At 39.7% G+C, this 19,476-nt stretch overlaps 2 protein-coding genes across 5 annotated transcripts; one reads left to right on the top strand and one right to left on the bottom strand.

Moving 5' to 3' along the window:
• Positions 1-40: 40 nt before the first annotated feature.
• Positions 41-9,739, bottom strand: trim23 (tripartite motif containing 23). 2 transcript variants are annotated; one of them, XM_042396090.1, is made up of 10 exons: positions 9,610-9,739; positions 7,217-7,379; positions 6,242-6,363; positions 5,871-6,149; positions 5,604-5,786; positions 5,287-5,502; positions 4,812-4,946; positions 4,570-4,699; positions 4,372-4,482; positions 2,440-2,576 (listed from the first exon to the last, which is right to left on the bottom strand). In XM_042396090.1, the coding sequence occupies exons 1-10, from the start codon at positions 9,697-9,699 to the stop codon at positions 2,440-2,442; spliced, it is 1,566 nt and encodes a 521-aa protein (XP_042252024.1). In that variant the 5' UTR covers positions 9,700-9,739. The 2 variants fall into 2 exon arrangements, with proteins under 2 accessions (XP_042252025.1, XP_042252024.1); XM_042396091.1 differs by lacking the exons at positions 6,242-6,363; positions 7,217-7,379; positions 9,610-9,739 and adding an exon at positions 41-1,899 and having other exon boundaries at positions 2,452-2,576; positions 5,871-5,954; positions 6,026-6,133.
• Positions 9,740-10,790: 1,051 nt separating this feature from the next.
• mzt2b (mitotic spindle organizing protein 2B) lies at positions 10,791-18,619 on the top strand. 3 transcript variants are annotated; one of them, XM_042396096.1, is made up of 5 exons: positions 10,791-10,909; positions 11,150-11,327; positions 12,825-12,991; positions 16,301-16,438; positions 18,194-18,619. In XM_042396096.1, the coding sequence occupies exons 2-5, from the start codon at positions 11,152-11,154 to the stop codon at positions 18,337-18,339; spliced, it is 627 nt and encodes a 208-aa protein (XP_042252030.1). In that variant the 5' UTR covers positions 10,791-10,909; positions 11,150-11,151; the 3' UTR covers positions 18,340-18,619. The 3 variants fall into 3 exon arrangements, with proteins under 3 accessions (XP_042252030.1, XP_042252029.1, XP_042252028.1); XM_042396095.1 differs by lacking the exon at positions 16,301-16,438 and having other exon boundaries at positions 10,797-10,905; XM_042396094.1 differs by lacking the exon at positions 16,301-16,438 and having other exon boundaries at positions 10,800-10,909.
• Positions 18,620-19,476: the final 857 nt, after the last annotated feature.

Consider the following 19,476-nt stretch of genomic DNA (forward strand, 5'->3'; position numbering starts at 1 on the left):
CAATAATTTAAAAAAAACAAAACACTACAAACAGGACAAATAAGGTCAATTAGTTTATTTTACAGCATCACATTATGAATAATTTACAAAAGCCATTATCAAGTCCACTGGTAACAAAGGTTTTGAGGAGCTTTGTGCTTCTACGTTTTCAAAAAACGGATGGAAATGTTCTCACAAACTATACGGAAAGGCTTTTCACACGTGCGTTTTTTTGTTTTTTTTTTAAATTTGTATTTTTTATACATAGATACAAGTAGTAAACATTACATAGCAATGAATAAAGAAATCAAAACGATGGTTCCTCCATAACAAGAGTGTCAGTGTTAGGTTTAATGTTTCACTAAAGTTTCACATTACATCATTACTGAAGGCTGTGGATTAAAGGTGTACCATCTCATAAGCGCTCCAGACAAGATCAACAGGACTTGTGAGATGTTTTTTAAATAGGAATATTGTCACAAGATTTTTTTTTTTTTTTAAATATTTATTTATATTTTTTTTGCAGTGAGGTTAATACTAAGAAACAGCAGATTCAGTTCATTTGCTTCCAAATGAAAACTGGTAGTGAGGCAGCAGACGAGGGCGTTTGACGAATTCTGCGTGCAAGACACTCCACACACGGAAAAAACAAAAACAGAGGCGGTGCATCAAAACTCTCTGAATTTCTCAGCCTCGTATCAAAAAAAAGGTAACGTCCACGTTCCCGCTCATAAATAAATTCAGTAAACACTTTGTTCTGTAACAGAAAACACATTCAAACCAAAAAAAAAAACAAACTTTAAACCGGTGCGCCATTTCAAGACCAGCTGTGGCATTAAATAGGTTGTTTTTTTTTTTAAACACATAAAAATAAAAAGGAAAAAAAAACTTGCACACGTAACTTTTAAAAGACCCCATGAAACATCAACTGCTATTGCTTACATTACATGTCAAGGCAAAGTGAGAGACTCCGTCTGGGTTCCTTGTAACTATATAGTTTCTGTTCCCGTCTCACTTAGCTGTAAATATACTGGATTTAGCTAAAAAAAAAAAGGAAACTGTAGTTATTTCTCTGGATTATCAGATGTGTCGTCTGAGTCTACTGAATCAACAAAAGGGTAAATAAATGATGCTGTTATTACATAAGGACTACCTTGCATTCGGTTAAGATTAGTCACATATGGTGGTGGTTATGATTGAGTAGCAGGTGAGATAGAAGGTACGAGATAAAGAGTTCACTCTTATCAGGGAGCAGTTTTAACATGTGACTGCACCTAAATCAACTAGCTACAGGTGCCAGACAAACAGCTCGTCTCCTGAAAGGGTTAAAACAAAGAAAAACTAAAGTTAGCGACGTGTTAGACGGTGTAAGCTGCCTTAGCAGTGAAGCAGCATGGGAGCATGTAGTCTTAACTGAGGTTTAAGGTGAAGAGTTAATGTGACCGTTAGGACAGACTCAAAAAGGTTGTTTTTTTAAGTTTCCATGTTCTCACTTAGTGAAGCTAGAGAAAGTATTTATACCTTTTGTTTCTTTGCTTTTTGCCCACAATGGTGCACAAAGAAGGAAAAATGAGGAGAGCTGGCTTAAAGCCGCAGTCTGGAAAGTTTGGAAGTCACAGCAGATGAACGAGGCTCAGAGGCCGGGGGTTCGGGTCAGCCGCTAGGGGGGGACAGAGAGTCACTGTGAACCAAAATAGCGATGGTGTAGCCGGGTGGGTGGGGGGGTGGGGAGGGAGATATTTAGGCTACGTCCAGGACGCCGGCAGCCACCAGCTGTCTGGAGAGCCAGTCCAGCCCCTCGTGGAGGCCCATACCGCTGCGGGCGTCACAGCCCTGAATGTGCCAGCTCCTCCCGCAGCACAGCTTGTGTAGACTCAGCAGCTCCGTCATCTCCTCCACAGACACGACACCGGGGACGTCCTGCACAGCAAAAAACAAACAAACATGCAAACTGATGCTCGTCTGTGTCTGAGCTAAGACGAGTTTATATTTTACAGGAATTCAGATGATGTGATATTGTGTGTGTGTGAGTCTGCAGTTTAGGGCTTCAGCAGTCTGAGTTAGTCATATCAAGTGAATATCTGACACATTTACAGTCTTTTTAGCATCAAATTCCCTCTTTGTGTTGAGAATTTGGACGCTGAAGCTTTTAAATACATTTTTGTAAATGCATTATAGGGGATTTTAGGGATTTTCTAAGGGTCGGTATGAACAGGAGGAGTGATTATAGCAAGAAAAGGCTGTTTAAATGTTTAATTTTGGGCTCCTCACTGTTGTTTTAAGACAGATTTGGAAAATTGTGAACCTGACCTTTAAATCCTGGCATTTGAGAAGCTAAATCCAACAATTTTTTGCCATATTTGCTTAAAAAAATTACAAAAAACTTTTATTTCATTATGAAAATAGTTGATTAATTTTCTGTCAATCAAATAATCGCCTACTCGTTGCAGTTATGGGACATTATTCTAGTACCTGTTTGTTTGCAAAGATGAGCAACAAGGCATCTCTCAGCTCCTTCTCCGTCAGTAGTTTTGCCAGCTCGCTGTGCGCCTCCATGAGTCTGTCCCTGTGGCAGCTGTCAATCACAAACACCACCGCTGCAGGAAGAGTTAGAGAACAGAGCTTTAGCTTTAGCCATGCTAGCCATGTAGCTTTATGGATGGTAACAGAATTTGGTTATTCATGATCCTCAGAGGATGAATCCTGCAGAGTTTGGTGATCCTGTGACTTTACCTCTAGCGCCACCATGTGGTGACGTTTGTGCTTCAAAAATGAAATATCTGGACAAGTATTCGATAGTCTTCTGTGACATTTGCTACAAATATTGAAGGTCCCTTTTTCATTTGTTCGATAGTTTCTTTTATGACCAAACACAAGCAGAGCTACTGACATTCCCATCAGCTTCAGCTGTTCTTAGTATGCTTAGTGCTACTTTGCAAATTAGCATGCTAACATGCTAAAGTAACATGGTAAACATAACACCTGCTAATCATCAGCATGTTAGCATTGTCCTTTAGAGCGTGTTAGCATGCTGAAGTTAGCATTTACCTCAGTACAGCCTCACCACTGCTAGCATGGCTGTAGACTCTTTTTATTTTAATATATTCTATCATATTTAATCTGTATTTAATGGAGAAAGCTTCACTGAGATTAAAAATCTCTTTGGTGCTTTAGGGTTTGACTTGCAGACTAACAATATAAAAAAGATACCACAAAATATGTATATGTATATAAATATACATAATAACACAAATAGAATTGCTAATATGAATCATTAAGAGTTGTCTAAAACCATAAAATTAAGTAAATCCACTCTAATTTCTATCAATAAATTAACAAGTAATACATTTATAAACAATACATTAACACCATAGACTCTTTATATACAGTCTGTGATTAACACTAAATTAATTAACACGTGTAGATTCTGAAATACTCTAAAACATAAACTGTACATTTACAGTAAAGCCACCAGTCAGTGATAGATGTGTACTGTAGTGCTGCAAAATCTTCAAATAATTGTGTTAAACTGTGTCAAATGAGAATTTTAAAATAAAAAAACAAGCTGTAAGCTGTAATTATTAATTAACTTGAATTAAATGTGAGGGATTTGCCTAAAATGGTGTATTTAATAACTTTATTTTTGGACAGTACTAAAGCTTTTATGTCTGTCTTACTAAACTGTCCATAACTTATTGGTAAAAATGGATGTTTCCTCACAGCGAAATTACTGAGAAATATATTTTTGTGTAAGAAAAACAACAAAAAAAAACAAACAAAAAACAGAACTGCCTTGTTACCATTAGAGAAGGTTTGTCTGCCAACAGGAAATGTTTGTGTGTTTACACAGTGACTCTGATGATTTCTATTATGATTGAAGCTGCAGCAGCTGAGTTACATCATACACAACATGTTTGCCTCAGAAAGCAAAACGAGTTGTTCTCACCAAGTATAGCAGCTCTATAATGAAAAGGAACCTGAAAGTATCATTCACTGAGAGGTGTTAATGTGTCAGTCAGTAAACTTTTCAAGGTTATTATGTGATATTGCATCTTCATATTGTATCTTTCCACTGTTGCCGTTATTAACAGCATATTTATCTCACTGAATACAGTTGCTGTTGTATTTTTGTGCTTTGTAAGCTCAGTAACTCTTTCTCATGGCAACAGAAGTCTCGTACTAGACTACAAATGATCTCACCAGCAAGTTCAAGGTGAAACTGTCTGTTCTGCAGCACATTTAAAATAACTGCGCTTTACAAAGCAGACGTTTCCGGCCCTACAAAATATCAAAAGTCAACAAGGATCTTTTTAAATGCTAAAACGCTGCACAGTGTGTTTAAAATATCAATGCAAAATCTCAACAATCTCAAACAATATATTCAAACTTTACCTTGAGTGTTGAGATAATAGTGTTTCCAAAGAGGTCTGAGCTTATGTTTTCCTCCCACGTCCCAGATAGTGAATTTCAGATTCTTATATTCAACCGTCTCCACATTGAAACCTTGAAAAAAAAAGTTTGAAAAGATTTATACTAAAGATTTGTCTATCACATGATTGACACTTGTCATCACATGATAAGTTAACACACCAATAGTTGGGATGGGCTGCATGAACTCATCTTGCTTCAGCTTGAAGAGGATGGTGGTTTTTCCAGCTCCGTCCAGCCCAAGAGTCACAACTCGGATCTCCATCTTTGGGCCAATGTGGACCCGGTTATCCTGGAAACACATTTTCACAGGATTGTTACATAATGGAAACTCAAACTCAACGTGGGTTTATTGGCTGATAAATGCAAAATCTCTGGGTACGACTACGAGGGACATCGTGTACTTTAGTGAAGGTGACGGGGATGCCGGCGTCCAGCTGAATGTGATCTGCCAGCTCGGTGAACTGGTGCTGCTGCTTCTGAAGCGTCTCCAGCAAACAGTTGATCTCCTGCTTTGCCAACACGACTCTGCAGTCATCCTGCAGCAGGAAAAACAGTTAGAGATCCCCACCGGACATGTTTAAAACATATATAAAACACTTTACTTTGAATAATAAGGCTTCGAGTCTCTACATTACACTCATATAAGTTGAATATTGGACCACGATTGGCTCCGTACTAGTTGTGATGTCACAAATCCTGCCATAAACTCAAAATGTGTAAACAGCCTCCTTGTTTCACATACATCATTCTGCACAGTGCAGTAACAATAAACACATTTTTGAGTGGAGAGAGGGACACAATAAATACTCAAAACCTGCTTATAATTAAGTCTGTAGTGTGGATTCGGGACATGGCTAGCGTGTTTTTATCTCCTACCTGTTGAAGTGTCTTCTCACAGTGCAGGCAGGCGGTGGAGACTTGAGACAGCAGGATGGTCATGTCCTCCTGCTGCTGCCTCAGCCAGATCAGCCTCTCCCTCACGTGAGCGTCCACCACGCTCAACGCCATCTCCTCCTGCCGACACAGAGTCTCGTGGAGGTCTGCGAAGTAAGCTCGGACGCAGGAGCGAGCGCTCTCCGCCGTGCCGGGGACCTGACGGAGAGAGAAGAGACACGGAGAAGAGAAGTTGTTGACGAAAAGCACATGATTCATGTTTTAGATGAGAAGAAGTCTGACAGTAGGAGAAATCTCACATGTTCAGTGTGCGCCATGCCAACGCCGTCCTCTACTATCTGCTCTCCGCCTTCGATCTGCTGCACGATGCCCACCAGCTTCCTCGAGTACTCGGATACTTCGTCTGTGAAGGTGCGGATGCAGTGGGCCATGTCCAGAATAGACGCACGGATCTGATTAGCTTCGGTCTCAAGAACTGCATGCTGAAAAGGAAGTTGGGGAATTACATGAGCATGTCTCTGTTTTTTTTTTTAGAAGTTGATATCAATAACTTTGTTTCCAGCTACCTTATGTCCCTGGTGCTTGCCGTACTCCTTACACACGCAACACATGAGAGGCCCGGACTGACAGGCCTCCTCCAGGCAGACGAACTCAATGGCGTGGACCTGGTGTTGCGGGCACAGGGTCTTCTCATGAGGCTTGTCAGCCAGCGGCACACGACGGTGTTTGGCCAGCGTGCGGGTGGAGTGGGTGAGCTGGGAGCACTCGCCGCACAGGTGGGTGGCACACACGGTGCAGTACATGGAGGCCGTGTGGCTCTCGTCCTCATCGCACCGGATTATACACTAGTTGAAAAGAAGAAATATGAATTAAAAAAAAAGTGCAGGAAGCAGGAGGGTTATACATCCTTTAAAGCCTAAAAAAACAGTCGCCTTACTTCTCCCATGCCTTTCAGGGCATCCTCCGCCATTCCCGACTGGTTGGTGGCTCCATTCTGGAGTCGCTCCAACAGTTCAAGCAGAGCAAAGTTTTTCTTTAGACCCCAAACTCCAGAGTCTCCTAAAGACATTTGAAATAGAAAAGACAACACTTTAAGACACAATGACGGAGAAAAAAAAACAGAAATCTACCAGATAAAAAGATAAATCACTTCCTCAGAGCTGTTAATTTGTTCACTGTGAACAAAAGAAACACATTACAATGCAATCCAATGACACCATACACTACAGTCTAAAAAAGAACAATCAATACCTTTCCAACACAGTCTCATCAAACCTGCGATACACTAATAATACAGTAAGTTTCTGCCTCGTGAGGATTACCTGACATTTCTCTGTGAAATTCCTTCATTCAGAGAGGAATTTAAACAGCTTCATGCTTCAGTTAGTGATGACAAATCATTCAGCTCCTGATGCAGAAAAATACCAACTGCCTCGACTGTTAAAACGAGCCAGGATCATCTACTGTAGCTGCCTTTTAATTAACTTTGTGTTCATGTTTTCACAGGGGAGCTGCAATTTCTACTTTCTCTTTCTACTTTGCCATGAATCCAAAGAAAGAGACACTCGATGTTCTCTGGATGTTGTTGTAAAGTTCTTTGTTGGTTCTAGGATTTTTTTCTGCCTCGTCAGTTTGACCTGAGATATTTGGTGTGATGATGAGTCATCGGAGGATGCGCTATAAATACTTTTTCATCATAGACAGACATGTGTCAGTCTGTAGTCCTAAAAAAAAACAACATGTCATCATGGTAACGCCTGTATATCTGCTGTATCACTGTCACTATCACAGCTGACTGATTTATACTTAAAGCTTGTAGACAACCCAATTCATACAGAAAAAAACCCCATACAAATAAGACAGAAATTAATATTTTTGATGCTACCGTGGTAACAGTCGCCCCTTTACTCACCCAGCTCAGTGACCTGTCTGTCGAAGGGGCAGCGGACCGCTCGGCCATGTAGGGGCAACCGGGTAAGACAGTCATGGCACACCGTGTGACCACAGAGCAAAAGACGAGGGACCTTGTCCCCTTGGAGAGAGAAGACGTCCTCGCACACACCACACTCCAGTACCTGTGAATGAATGTGCGACACGATTAACTGCTAGACCACATCTCTGTGTGGTTTCTGGTCTGGAGGAGCCCAGAGAGAATAACGAAGGGTCAATTAGATTAAGAGTCACTGTGTGTCTCAGTGTGAGATAATCAGCTTTATTCATACGGTTTACTGTGAGGGAATTCATTAATATCTTGGCTGTTAAGACGAGTCAGAGACCTGAGCTGTCACATCTTCAGCCAGTCAATGCAACTCTGCCTGCTTCAAATCCTCCAGCACAGTCCCTGACCCCAAAAAGCAGAGGATTACAGAGCTCAGTGACTACAGGCCCGCCGCTCTGACCCCTGTGGCGGTGAAGGTTTTTGAAAGACTCATCCTGTCCCACGTAAAATCAACCAATGACCTCCTGATGGACCCCATGCAGTTAGCATGCTGGGCTAACAGGTCTGTGGATGACACAGACAACGTAGGCCTGCACTTCATCCTCCAGCATCTGCACAGCCGGGGATCCTGCGCCAAGATCCTGTTTGTTGACTTCAACTTGGCATTTAACACGATTGTGCCAGAGCTCCTCCACATCGAGCTCTCGAGCCTCTCTGTCTGTGGATCGCTAACTTCCTGACAGACAGGGAGCAGCGTGTGACGCTGGGAAAGAACCACGCCGCCCCTCTGACCATCAACACCGGAGCACCACAGGGCTGCGAGCTCTCCCCTCTCCTCTACTGTCTGTACACGAATGACCTCCACAAGCTCTGTCCATAAAGCTCCTCAAGTTCACAGATGACACAACCGTCACTGGTGTGATTCAGGATGGGGGCGAGTCTGCGTACAGACAGGAAGTGGCGCGGCTAACATCCTGATGCAACCATAACAGCCTGGAGCTAAACATCATTAAGACAGTAGAGTTGACAACAGACGTCAGGAGAGTGGAGTCATTTAAGTTCCTCTGCACCATCATCTACAAGGATCTTAAACGGGACATCAACATAAACCGCATAACCGAGAAGACCCAACAGAGGATGTTCCTCCTGAGGCAGCTGAAGATGTTTGACCCAGTTCTACTCTACCATCGTCCAGTCCATCCTCACATCATCCTTCAGTGTTTGGTACATTGAGAGGCTGCGGCACATCATTCCCTCAGCTGACGAGACCATCGGCTGCAAACCCAGCTGCACTCCTCCAGGGCCCCGAGGCGTGCAAGCGTATCAGCGCCAACCCATCCCATCCTGGACACAGACTCTTTTAACTTCTTCCCTCAGGAAAGAGACCGAGATCCATAAAAACCTCCACCAGCAGCAGACACAGGGACCTACTAAACAGCTGTTATCAAACTGGACATTACATCTCACATCCCTGCACTGGTCTCTTTCATATATTTCATCACACTGGACCTAACATTGTGTACTGCATTCGACCTCCACTGTTACATAATTCTAATTAGTTATTGCACACGCCATATTTAAATTTTGCACTTGTCACCTTCATATATTGCATACACTTCATTTCTTTGTTCATATTTGCTTTCATTTCACTGCAAGTTTTATATCCCGTTTCACAACTATTATGATACTATTCTGTATATAGATTTTAAATGTTTACTTTAATTATAACATTAGTTTGTTTATCTCATTATTTATTGCTGCCTTACTTTTGTTCTGTTTTATTCTTCTATGTTGTGGGAGCAAGACACATTCTTTCTATGCTGCATCCTAACAAAATAGATTGTTATTCTGACCTTGACTCATAATATTTCAGATGGTTAACACTGCTTAGTTTATGATCCTGACTGTGCTCTTTTAAGAAATATGTTTATTTAACATTAGTGAAGAGAAGTGGGTTCAAACGTGCATGCAAAGTGCGCAGCCACTTTTAAAAATGATCATGTTATAAGCGAAGGGAGCTGCAGACTGAACCTAAATGGCATCGACAGCCTGTGCAGACGCCAAATACCGAGGGTGAACCATCCGGCGCTGTTAGCACGCTGCAGGTAAACACCAGCCGTGCGATTTATGCATAAATCTAGCGAAGGTATTACAGAAATAAGCACACGATAATCAACTTTTAAACATAGCTCTTATCGGATCTAGATGACTGGCATCCACCGTCACTGACGCCAACGCAGCAGCTTTCAACCAAAATCAGAAGCCACGAAGGCAAAGCCTGCTGTCGATGTTTCGTGCAAACTAACCAAACAGCACAATCACCGGGAGCAAAGTCTAGCTGTTCATTTTAGAGACAATATTACAACCTTAACCGTGTTTCCGCTGGCCCCTCTCCCGTGTCGGATACAGGGCTCCATCGTCGCTACGGCGCCCTGCTTGTTTATTCCTGCGGCCATTCTCCAGACGACAGCGGAGCCGGAGAAGACTGCGCAGGCGCGAGAGAGAAATCCCGCACGCACTTCCGGTTTCGCTCTGTCAGACCCGTTAGCAAACAATAGCAACGCCGCTCTTTCATCTCATTGTCGCGTCAATAGACTGAATTTCATTATCGTGGTAAAAATTTTAGTTTCTTGATACGACACTCACAATATGACACAATTTTAAGGCGCCGCTTTTCACCGTTAGCGAGAAACATTACGATTTCAACTACTTCCTTCCCTGAGGCGCATGCGTAGTGCCACAAAGTCGATATATATTTATTTATATTTTTTCTACTTAGCCAACTTTGTACAAAAACAACAGGCACAACAATTTACCTTATCTTATAAATACATTATAACCAGTGGTGGAAAGTAACTACGTATGTTACTCAGGTATTGTACTTAAGTACAATTTTAAGGTACTTGTACCTGACTTGAGTTAGTGTTTTTCAAACAACAATAAAGTCATAATATTGTAGCAAGGGAGCTTTTGAAGGAAAAATGAACAGTGTGATAACACGCAGTATTTCAAACAAATATTTCCCCTTACCCTAACATGTCTACCACCCATTTTGGGTTGTGACACTGTTGCAAAAGAGCACAGAGTTCCCCAGTATTTTCTATACAACAAGCTTGGCCTGAGTGAATCTAAATCAGCATAACTCCAGTTAAATATTTAGAGTTTGACTGTAAATGATAAGACAAGACTGATTTCAAAACAGGTATTAGAATTTCAACAACATTTTGGTGTTTAATTTTATTTTATATGTAACTGCAGTATAGAAAGCAGAAAGCAATGTCACGATAGGAAACAAAATGCAACAAAAAGAAAACCTTAAAAGTACATTTACATTTGTATGCTTTAAAAATTCTTTAAAATATGAAGTTTCAATAAATACTTCAATACATTTAGGCATGCAGATATATACTCATGATTTACATTTCATTACAAAGGATCTGAGTTTTTCTTCCCACCACTGGTGCAAATCGTCTTGGCAATAAACCTGTTTCTGATTCTGTTTCATGTGTACAAATACGTGATGACTACAAGTCCCATAAGGCGGCACGGTTTGTCTGAAGGTGATGACGTATTTTTAGCGCGCCTCGCCTGCCTAAACCGAGAGCGGATGTTGTGGTGGTAAACTGTAGCTACTCTACGCGCTCATTACCGCTAATTTAACGGTCGGTACGTATTTTTCTACTTTAATTAAGCAGTTGTTTGGTGTGTCCTTCAGTTTTGGGTGTGCTGGTCACATGTTTGTCGCTAATATTTGTTGACGAAGCGAAATAAATGACCTCATATTTTCATTCTGAGCGGCGGGAGGCAGCTCTCTGTTGGAACCTTATACAACCTAATTTCTGCAGATTCACTGGTTTGTTTGTTTTATTTTTCTCCTTATTGGTCTTTATTCATCCTTCCCATCAGTGATGTCTCAACAAGCACAACAGACGCTGCCCTCCGCCCCTGACTCACCAGCCCTGGTGGTCTCCGGTAACGTGCAGAAATATGCTATAAAGAAGAAAAAGGTCCTCAGTGCCGAAGAAAGTGAGCTGTTTGAGCTCACTCAGGCTGCAGGCATCACTGTGGACCAGGAGGTCTTCAAGTAAGTGTAATCATCATTATTATTACGCTGATCATAGTTATTTATGATCAACATAAAGACAGCTATCAATGATGTGATTTAATTTTCTGCTACTATCATTTTTAGGCTGTATCAAATGTTTTACTGACTATTTAAGATATAATATGGATACTTGTCATTGTGGCTATTATCATTATTAGTAATTCTATTGTTGTTGATTTATTGTTTTTTTTATATTTGTAGTTAGAACCCGACTGATATATTGATCAGCTGATATTATTGGCCGATATTGGCCTATCACAGGTATATCGGTATCAGTGTGTCCGATATGCAACAATATGTTTTTTAACGTTATATAGGCAGCATTTTATGAATATATGATGCAAGTTTAATATATGCACACGTTTTTTAAAAAAAAATTATAGTTATTTATAATTATTAAATTCCCAGTGAGGTTTACTGTTTTAGTGCACTGATGTCATTTTATACAATAAAGTTTATTGTTAAACTGTAAAATATCATGCCTCCATTACATATCTTTGTCACAAGTGTTTGATAACCACGTTTGAGGAATCGCTGCAAAAAATGCGTTTATGTAAATATCCTGTATATATAAGATTATCGGCCGATATATCGATATCAGAGTTTTTTTTAGTCCCTAATTTCGGCATCGGCGCCAAAAATCCAGTATCAGTCAGACCGTATTTGTAGTTTGCTTTAATTCAATAATCAAATTTGTTCCCTTTTACTAATGTGTACCTAGTAATGTGTGGATCCCAGGAAGAGTAGTTTGTAGTGGCTAATGGGGATCCAAATTAATAAATAAATGGTGATGATGAGTATAATTGCAATCGTTTTGACTATTAGTTTATTTGTAGAGCACAATATCACACAGAAGCAATTCAAAGTCCTTTATAGAATGATACAAACAATAAAACAGTCAAAATCTAGTTAGGACATAGATACACACACACACATACACACACAGACCTGTTAAAAGCTAAACAAAATAAAAATAAGTTTCTTCTTAAATCAGGACAGCGTTCATGCAAATCACAGATCAGCTGGCAGCTTGTTTCATACTTTGGGAACAGATTAAGCACTAAATGCTCTGTCGCCTGTTTCGGAATTAACTCTGGGAACTTGGAGAAGAAGGCCGTCCTGGGACCTGAGAGCTCTGCATGGTTGATAAAGTGGAAGCATGTCAGATATATATATATATATATATATATATATATATATATATATATTCAGGAGCCAGGTCATTTAGTGCTTTGTAGACCAGAAGTGAAATTTTGAAATCTGTTCTATAATGAGAAGAGAGCCAGTGAAGCTGTTTAAGAACTGCAGTCTAGTTAAGATTCAGGCAGCTGCATGTCCTAAACTGTTTTACTGTCCTGTATTGTTATGTTATATTGCACCGATAAACTCAGTGTAATGATAACCAGCAGACACGTGACTGTAGTGAAGGAAACCCTGATTTTTAAAGGTCTCTCACTCCTCTTATCGTCCTCCCAGGATCATAGTGGACCTGTTGAAGATGAACGTGGCTCCTCAAGCGGTCTTCCAGACTCTGAAGGCGATGTGTGCAGGCCAGAGGGTTGTTGAAAGCGGCGGCGGCGGCGGGGAGTCTTCAACCGTCTCCCACACAACTAGCATCAACACAGCGCCGACAGAAGCCAGAGGTTAGTGTCTGAAGATGGCGACATGAACAATGACGGTGAACTCTCTAGACCCTGGTAGATTTCTAGAAAGTTGCTGCAGTTCACTGAGAAACCCTCACTGAAATTTTCCTACTCGATCCAAAGAAACTGCTCTATCTCAAAAACAGAAGGAAACTGACCATCACGAGTTGTTTTCATTTTAAAAAACAGAACTTCCTCTTCAATTTGGTACCAAATGTGTGGCATGTGTTGCAGGAAAATCAAGTAAGGCCGTTTTCAGACCGAATCGGGCGATGCGGTGTTGAGCGGAGGTGTGGGGGGGGGGGCGGGGTGTGGGCGTGTTTATTTGTGCTCTAGAACGTAACCGCTGTGAAACAATCAGAAAATAACGTTTTATTGATCTGATTCACTGGCTTTCTCACTACCAGCGCTCCCTCTCTTCATTCACTCTCTAGCTCACTCGACCACTGCTGCTCTCTCTCTCTCTCTGTTTTTTTTTTACTTATTTGTACATAATATGAAATGAATAACTGTAATGATGCCAAATGTTCAATAAGATGTAGAATACACTCTAAAAGAAGAGGAAGTACCAAGCGTCAACAGATCACTAACGTATAATCACATTTTTACTTAAGTGTACATGAAATTAATATGTAATTATGCCACACAATCAAAACATTCATTGAGAAATACATCTCAGTCTACCTGAAAGAAGAGGAAGTAAGTTAAGGTCAGTTTGATAAAGAATGTGATTGAAAACATTTCTCTCCGTCTACTTCTTGAGTCAACATTCAGAGTCTGACAACAAAACAGAACCTTCACTTGATAATACTCAGCTTTTAAAATGCAAGAGAAGATGCGCCACACTTCAACCCACACAGCAACGTTATAAGAACAAACAACAGTCGTCAAACTTATATGAGCAAAAATTAATATGCGGAAAAGTCGCTGCAACCCGGTCAGTCAGCAGTCCTCCCTACTGACTTTTCGGCACACTGACACCCGGAAAACGGGAAGGTTCTGTTATTCACTGGCAAAAACCTTGATCTCACAATGTCTTTGTCACTTGTCACAATGCACACTGGTTCAGGATCTCTGTCACAACACAATCTTATGGCTTCTATAACATTATAAAGACGAGGACGCGTCGGTGGAGCCTTTTTGTAGATCTATAAGTGGAAACCCGTGAAAAAAAATCACGGATCTCAAGGTTATGATGTCACAGGCGCTATGGAGTCTATGACTGCAACGATTCATCAGTTTGTCAATTGACAGAAATCTGCAGCAATTGTGATGCTTTGATTAATCATTTTAATCATTTTTTAAGCAAAAAATGCCCCAAATTTGCTGGTTTCAGCTTCTCGAATGCAAAGATTTGCTGCTTTTCTGTGTTTTTATATATATGTATATTGAATACTTTGGGGTTTTGGATTGTTTCACATAACCTGCTAATATCATCTGAAGAGAGATACAAAGAAGCAGGATTTATCATCTCTGGATCATTTGAAAGCTCGGGGGGGGGGGGGGGGGGGTTAAGTGTCTTTAGACTTTTTGTATCTGTGTACAACAGATTTCATGAAAGACATTTTGACTTTTCATAGCAGGAAAAGCAAAGGTGGAATCAATAACATTAACAATAACTCAGTTCCCAATGAGACATTCCGCTCGGTACCGGAGCACGGAGCAAGGAAAACCAAGTGGAATGTCATCATCATTAATGTTATTGATTACACCTGTGCTTCCTCTGCTGTGACGTGTCAGATGTCGTGTTCACGTCATATTGTTCCGTCATGGTTCCCCACATGATGTCAAAGATAATCAGTTAAGCATCATGTACAACAAAGGAAAGTTTTACATTTTCACATTTGAGCAGCTGAAACCAGCTGTTTTTTGTCATTTTTGCTTTAAAAAAAAATCCAATTGATTAATCGACTAATTGTTGCGGCTCCAATAAACTATATTAGTTTAAAAAAAACATGAGAATAAAATCCAGCATTAACACCAATATAGTTGATGTAGTTAACTTTAAAGGAGCTATACACTGTTTTTTTGTGTCTTTTATATTGTATTTTATTTTATTTGACATGTAATGTTTGCATTAATATGGTAAAAGAACTTATTCCTGCTGTTATTTCAAAGGTCAAAGGTCAAATGCCATGGGAAACAGTAGAAATAACTGTAACACTTAACTTTAAGTTCCCCTATTTAGCTTTTATAAGCAGACGCATTTCCTTAAGATTTAATAAAGGGATTTTAGCACGTTATAATGTAGTTATAAGCAGATATAAGGACACTATGAAGACATATTTCATATTATTACAACAATATTTATTTACTACATTGTCATTCACATAGAGATTAACCTGACGATTATATTCTCAATTAATATGTGAATCATTTGTCGTATAAAACACCTGAAAATAGTGAAAATGTCCGTCACAGTTTCCTAAAATTGACAACAACATCTTCAGTTTGTCTGGTTTGTTTGACCAACAGTCTAAAGATACTCAGTTTATTATCTCATAAGACAAATAATCGATTATCAAAATAATTACATTATTTTTTCTGTCGATCGACTAATCGATCAATCGACTGATTGTTTCAGCTCTATATTCAGTATCTGTTTATTTACCAGCATCCAGTTATTTACCTCAGTTGGATAGCTGGACCATCATCACTTCCATCATACTGGACTTATATCTGATTAAAACCACGTTACAGTCTTATAAACCATTAACTGTTGGGAGTTAAAGTGCTGCTGAAATAACACAAACCATGTGAAACAGAAATACTGTTTAATGAAGGTGCGTATCTGATGAAGCCACCACTAGATTTGAGAGTGTGTGTGTGTGTGTGTGTGTGTGTGTGTGTGTGTGTGTGTGTTTTCTCCTAAAGTAAAGTGTAAAGAGCTCAAGGTCTGCGCAGCACAAACTCCCAGCTTTTACTTAACAAAAGTGTGGAAAAAGGCCACAACTTTTAGAAACGTTTTCTTTGACTGACTTCGCCTTTCACTTCGCTCCGGTTATTCTTCCCGTGCCCTCGGCTTCTAACTTCCTCTTTTTCGAGCATGCGAAATATTTTACATTCCTCCATTTAAGCATCGTCCGTACTGTAGCCGAGATACCTCACTAACCAAATCCCTTCTTCACTCCACCCCGTAGCCAGGTTTTACCGCTTAAATGGAGGTGAACTGAAGAGCAAGGATATACAGTAAAAAAAAACTTCACTCTGTGCATGTCCTGGTGCTTTTCTAATTTCTTTTCTACCTCCCCCTCCCCTCCACCCTCCCCTCCTTGAAATCTACTTTTCTGTGCCTCTTGTTTCCTGAAGAAGAGGACTCTTTGGTTTCTGGAAAGAGCCCTAAGCTTCCCGCAGCTCCCCCCGCAGCGTCTGGCCCCAGAGCTACAAGGGTCAACACTAAGATTGTTGTCTACGGCCCCCAAGACGCTAGCTCTCCTCACTCTCAAGGTTCCCTGTGGTGCACTTTGTCCTACACCTCCATCTGTCCTCTAGCTTGCTTTTCTTATAATAATGGTGTGTGTGTTTACTCGTAAGACGGAGCGGGATTGTGCTAAAACGACATGCTTTCCTCATTTCACGATTATATATCGAGTGGTAACTGTGTGTGTGTGTGTATGCATGTGTGTGTGTGTACATGCATGCGTGTAGAACCATAGAAAGACGGAGCCTGCCCTTGAATGTTGTCATAATCAAGTGGACATGTTCACTGCACAATTGATTTTTTTTTATTATTTTCTAAGATTCTGAATCGATTCACAAATTCCTAAAAATAGTTTATCGTGGTTCCTCCTCGCAGACAGAACAGAAAACAGACAATTCTGAGCTGTGAACGACGTGCAAAATGTAATTTCTACTGTTTAATTTTCACTGAAAGCAGGAGTTTTGACACGGTAGATGTAATAACCTGCTGGGGGAGTAGTTGACATAGCTAATATAATATGCACTGTTTAGGTGCTATTTTCAGGATCTTATTGCTGCACGTTAAGATACAGTATTAAGGATTAATAGTTGTGTTTTCATTCTGCTGTGGTATAAAACATAACTGGAAGGTAAGCTAACCGGTCAAAGTCTTTGCTTTTAGCGCTAAAAGCAGAGAAAAGTGTGGGAGCAGTTTTTACAAAAAGTTAAGCAACAACTGAAATGATTTGATACTCGCAGTCACTCTGCAATGATGTCAGATCATAACATTTTGTCGTACAGAACTAAAAACATGAATACTGGTAAAACTGGCAGCATCTTCATTGAAGATTCTCACTGGTACCCGTTAATGATTGGTTGTTTCAGTCCAGAGTTTGCTGCAGTAGCTCATGTTAATAACTTGCTAACATTAAAAAAAATGAGACAGGTTTGAACCCTAACACGTGTCCCATCAGCTCTTAATAATAATGTTTGAGTTTTCATTACATGACGCTATAATATTTTCATGCATTGGAGCTTTTATTCACATAGAAAAACATTATTCTCAATGGTAATACGATACCAAACCTGCTTGACTTTATATATTACGTGTAGATGTGTAAGTTTAGCTGCTACCACTGCATAGAGCTCACGTTGGTTGATGCCTTCAGTTTGCTTGTTTTGTCCAAACAACAGTCCAGAATCTGAAGATATTAAATATGTCAAAAGAAAAACAGCAAATCATCACAATGAAGAAGCAGGAACCAGAGAATCTTTGGTGTTTCGCTTGAAAAAATTACTGAAACGATTATTTAATTATCAACATAGTTGCTTATTAATTTGGATCGATCGACTATTAAACTAATTATTGCTATAAGCAGAATAACATCAGTTACTGTTATTAGTTATGAATCAAACGTTTTATTTTGTAAGAGGAAGAATTTATTTCTTCTTCTAGAAGTAACAGTCACGCTTTAAATCTTCGGAAAGACAAAGAATCATCGCCGTTCAAAGCTGCTAAAAGTATTTTCTGATCCCTCTCTGGTTCTTGTGATGATCAAGTGTGCAGTGTTGATGTTCATTGTTATTAACTGTAATTAAAAGAAGGTAAGTAAATAGGAGCTTTCTCTCTATTCTGTGTGAAATGCAACTTTTCATTTTTTATCTTTTCCTCGTCATGCATCGCCCTTTTCCATCTTTGTCATGCTGCTTGGAACATATGAAGCAACTACTTAGAATAACTCTTGTCTCCGTCATTAACGTGTGTTTTCTTATGTGTGTGTGTGTGTGTGCGTGTGTTGGCAGTGCGCAGTAAAGCCGGAGCGAGCCACGCCGACAAGAGCAGAGAAGCTTCCAGCCAGCGAGTGCAGCGGCAGTCCAGCGCCACCAGAGGGCAGAAGACCAAGAGCTCCGGCAGCAGCAGTTCCTCCTCACAGATCAACTCCACATAAGATTCAAATCAGCGTGAGACTGTCTGTAAATATGTAGTTTTTGTTACATTTAATTTATGTGTACGCTTTAATGTCTTAGCTGTTTTAAAGGGTCGGTTCACCTAAATTACAAATGTTTTAGTGTGAAAAATGATCTACAGAACTATTCACACTGAAGCCTGTGAGAGGAAACAGATATCTTAAACCCTTATAAAATAAAATACCTGCAAGTGTAAGTGAGGAAATATTTCTTTTGTAATGTGGGTAAACAAGTCCTTTTAAAATATCCAACATAATGTAAGTAAGTGTCTCCTCCTTCTCGTCGTGACGGTTGTTACTGTTAGTAAGTTGTCGTGTGATATTCAGACATTGAGAATGACAGAAAAGATTTTTTTTTTTATTTTCTACTGAAGAATTTAAATGTGTGTGTCCAACCTGCAACTTTTTATATAACGATTCATCTTTAATAAATCGACATACTTACAAATTTGTCTGTTTTTTGGGGTTTTTTTGCTGCATTTTTTTTTTAATCCAACTTTTTCTCTCCAGATTCTGATTCCAGTAACTCGGCTCTGAACTCAGAGTTTTCTGAAACTGGTTTCCAGTGTGTTTTCCCAGTTTAAACTTTGTTCACCTCACTCCATAGAACTGACTGGAATCATTTTTATGTTAAAATAAACCCTTAACTCTCTAAAAACTGAGTGTAAGTCTGCAACTAAAGATTATTTTCATTATCGATTATTCTACTGATTTTTTTTTTTTCAATTAACCAATTAATTAAGTCTAAAAAAATGTCAAAAAGTAATGACAAACTTTCCCAACTTTCCCAGAGCCGTAGATTATAAGTCTTCAAATACCTTGTTTTATCCGACCAACGGTTCAAAACTCTCAAAATATTCAGTTTATAATGATATAAAACAGAGAAAATCAGGAAATCCTCCCATCTGAAAAGCTGGAACCAGAGAATTTTTGTGTTCACAATTAATAGATTATTAAAATCATTGCCAATTATTTGTTTTTCAATTGACTTACTGATTAATCGACTAATCGTTCCAGCTGTAACTCAGCCGCTGTCCTGCTGTGACACAGTAAACAGTATTTAACGTGGATCAGTCGCATCATGGCGGATACCGGCAACAAGGTCAACATCCTAATATT

The sequence above is a fragment of the Thunnus maccoyii genome, chromosome 19, assembly GCF_910596095.1.
Source record: "Thunnus maccoyii chromosome 19, fThuMac1.1, whole genome shotgun sequence".
NCBI lineage: Eukaryota > Metazoa > Chordata > Actinopteri > Scombriformes > Scombridae > Thunnus > Thunnus maccoyii.

Excerpts from the sequence above, each read along its gene's own strand:
- trim23 (XM_042396090.1), bottom strand. The coding sequence starts at position 9,699 with ATGGCCGCAGGAATAAACAAGCAGGGCGCCGTAGCGACGATGGAGCCC. Across the intron at positions 7,380-9,609 it reads CCAGCGGAAACACGGTTAAG|GTACTGGAGTGTGGTGTGTG; the intron begins GTTGTAATATTG and ends ATTCATTCACAG. Across the intron at positions 2,577-4,371 it reads CTATTATCTCAACACTCAAG|CGGTGGTGTTTGTGATTGAC; the intron begins GTAAAGTTTGAA and ends CTCTTCCTGCAG.
- mzt2b (XM_042396096.1), top strand. The coding sequence starts at position 11,152 with ATGTCTCAACAAGCACAACAGACGCTGCCCTCCGCCCCTGACTCACCA. Across the intron at positions 12,992-16,300 it reads AGCGCCGACAGAAGCCAGAG|AAGAGGACTCTTTGGTTTCT; the intron begins GTTAGTGTCTGA and ends TGTTTCCTGAAG. Across the intron at positions 16,439-18,193 it reads TAGCTCTCCTCACTCTCAAG|TGCGCAGTAAAGCCGGAGCG; the intron begins GTTCCCTGTGGT and ends GTGTGTTGGCAG.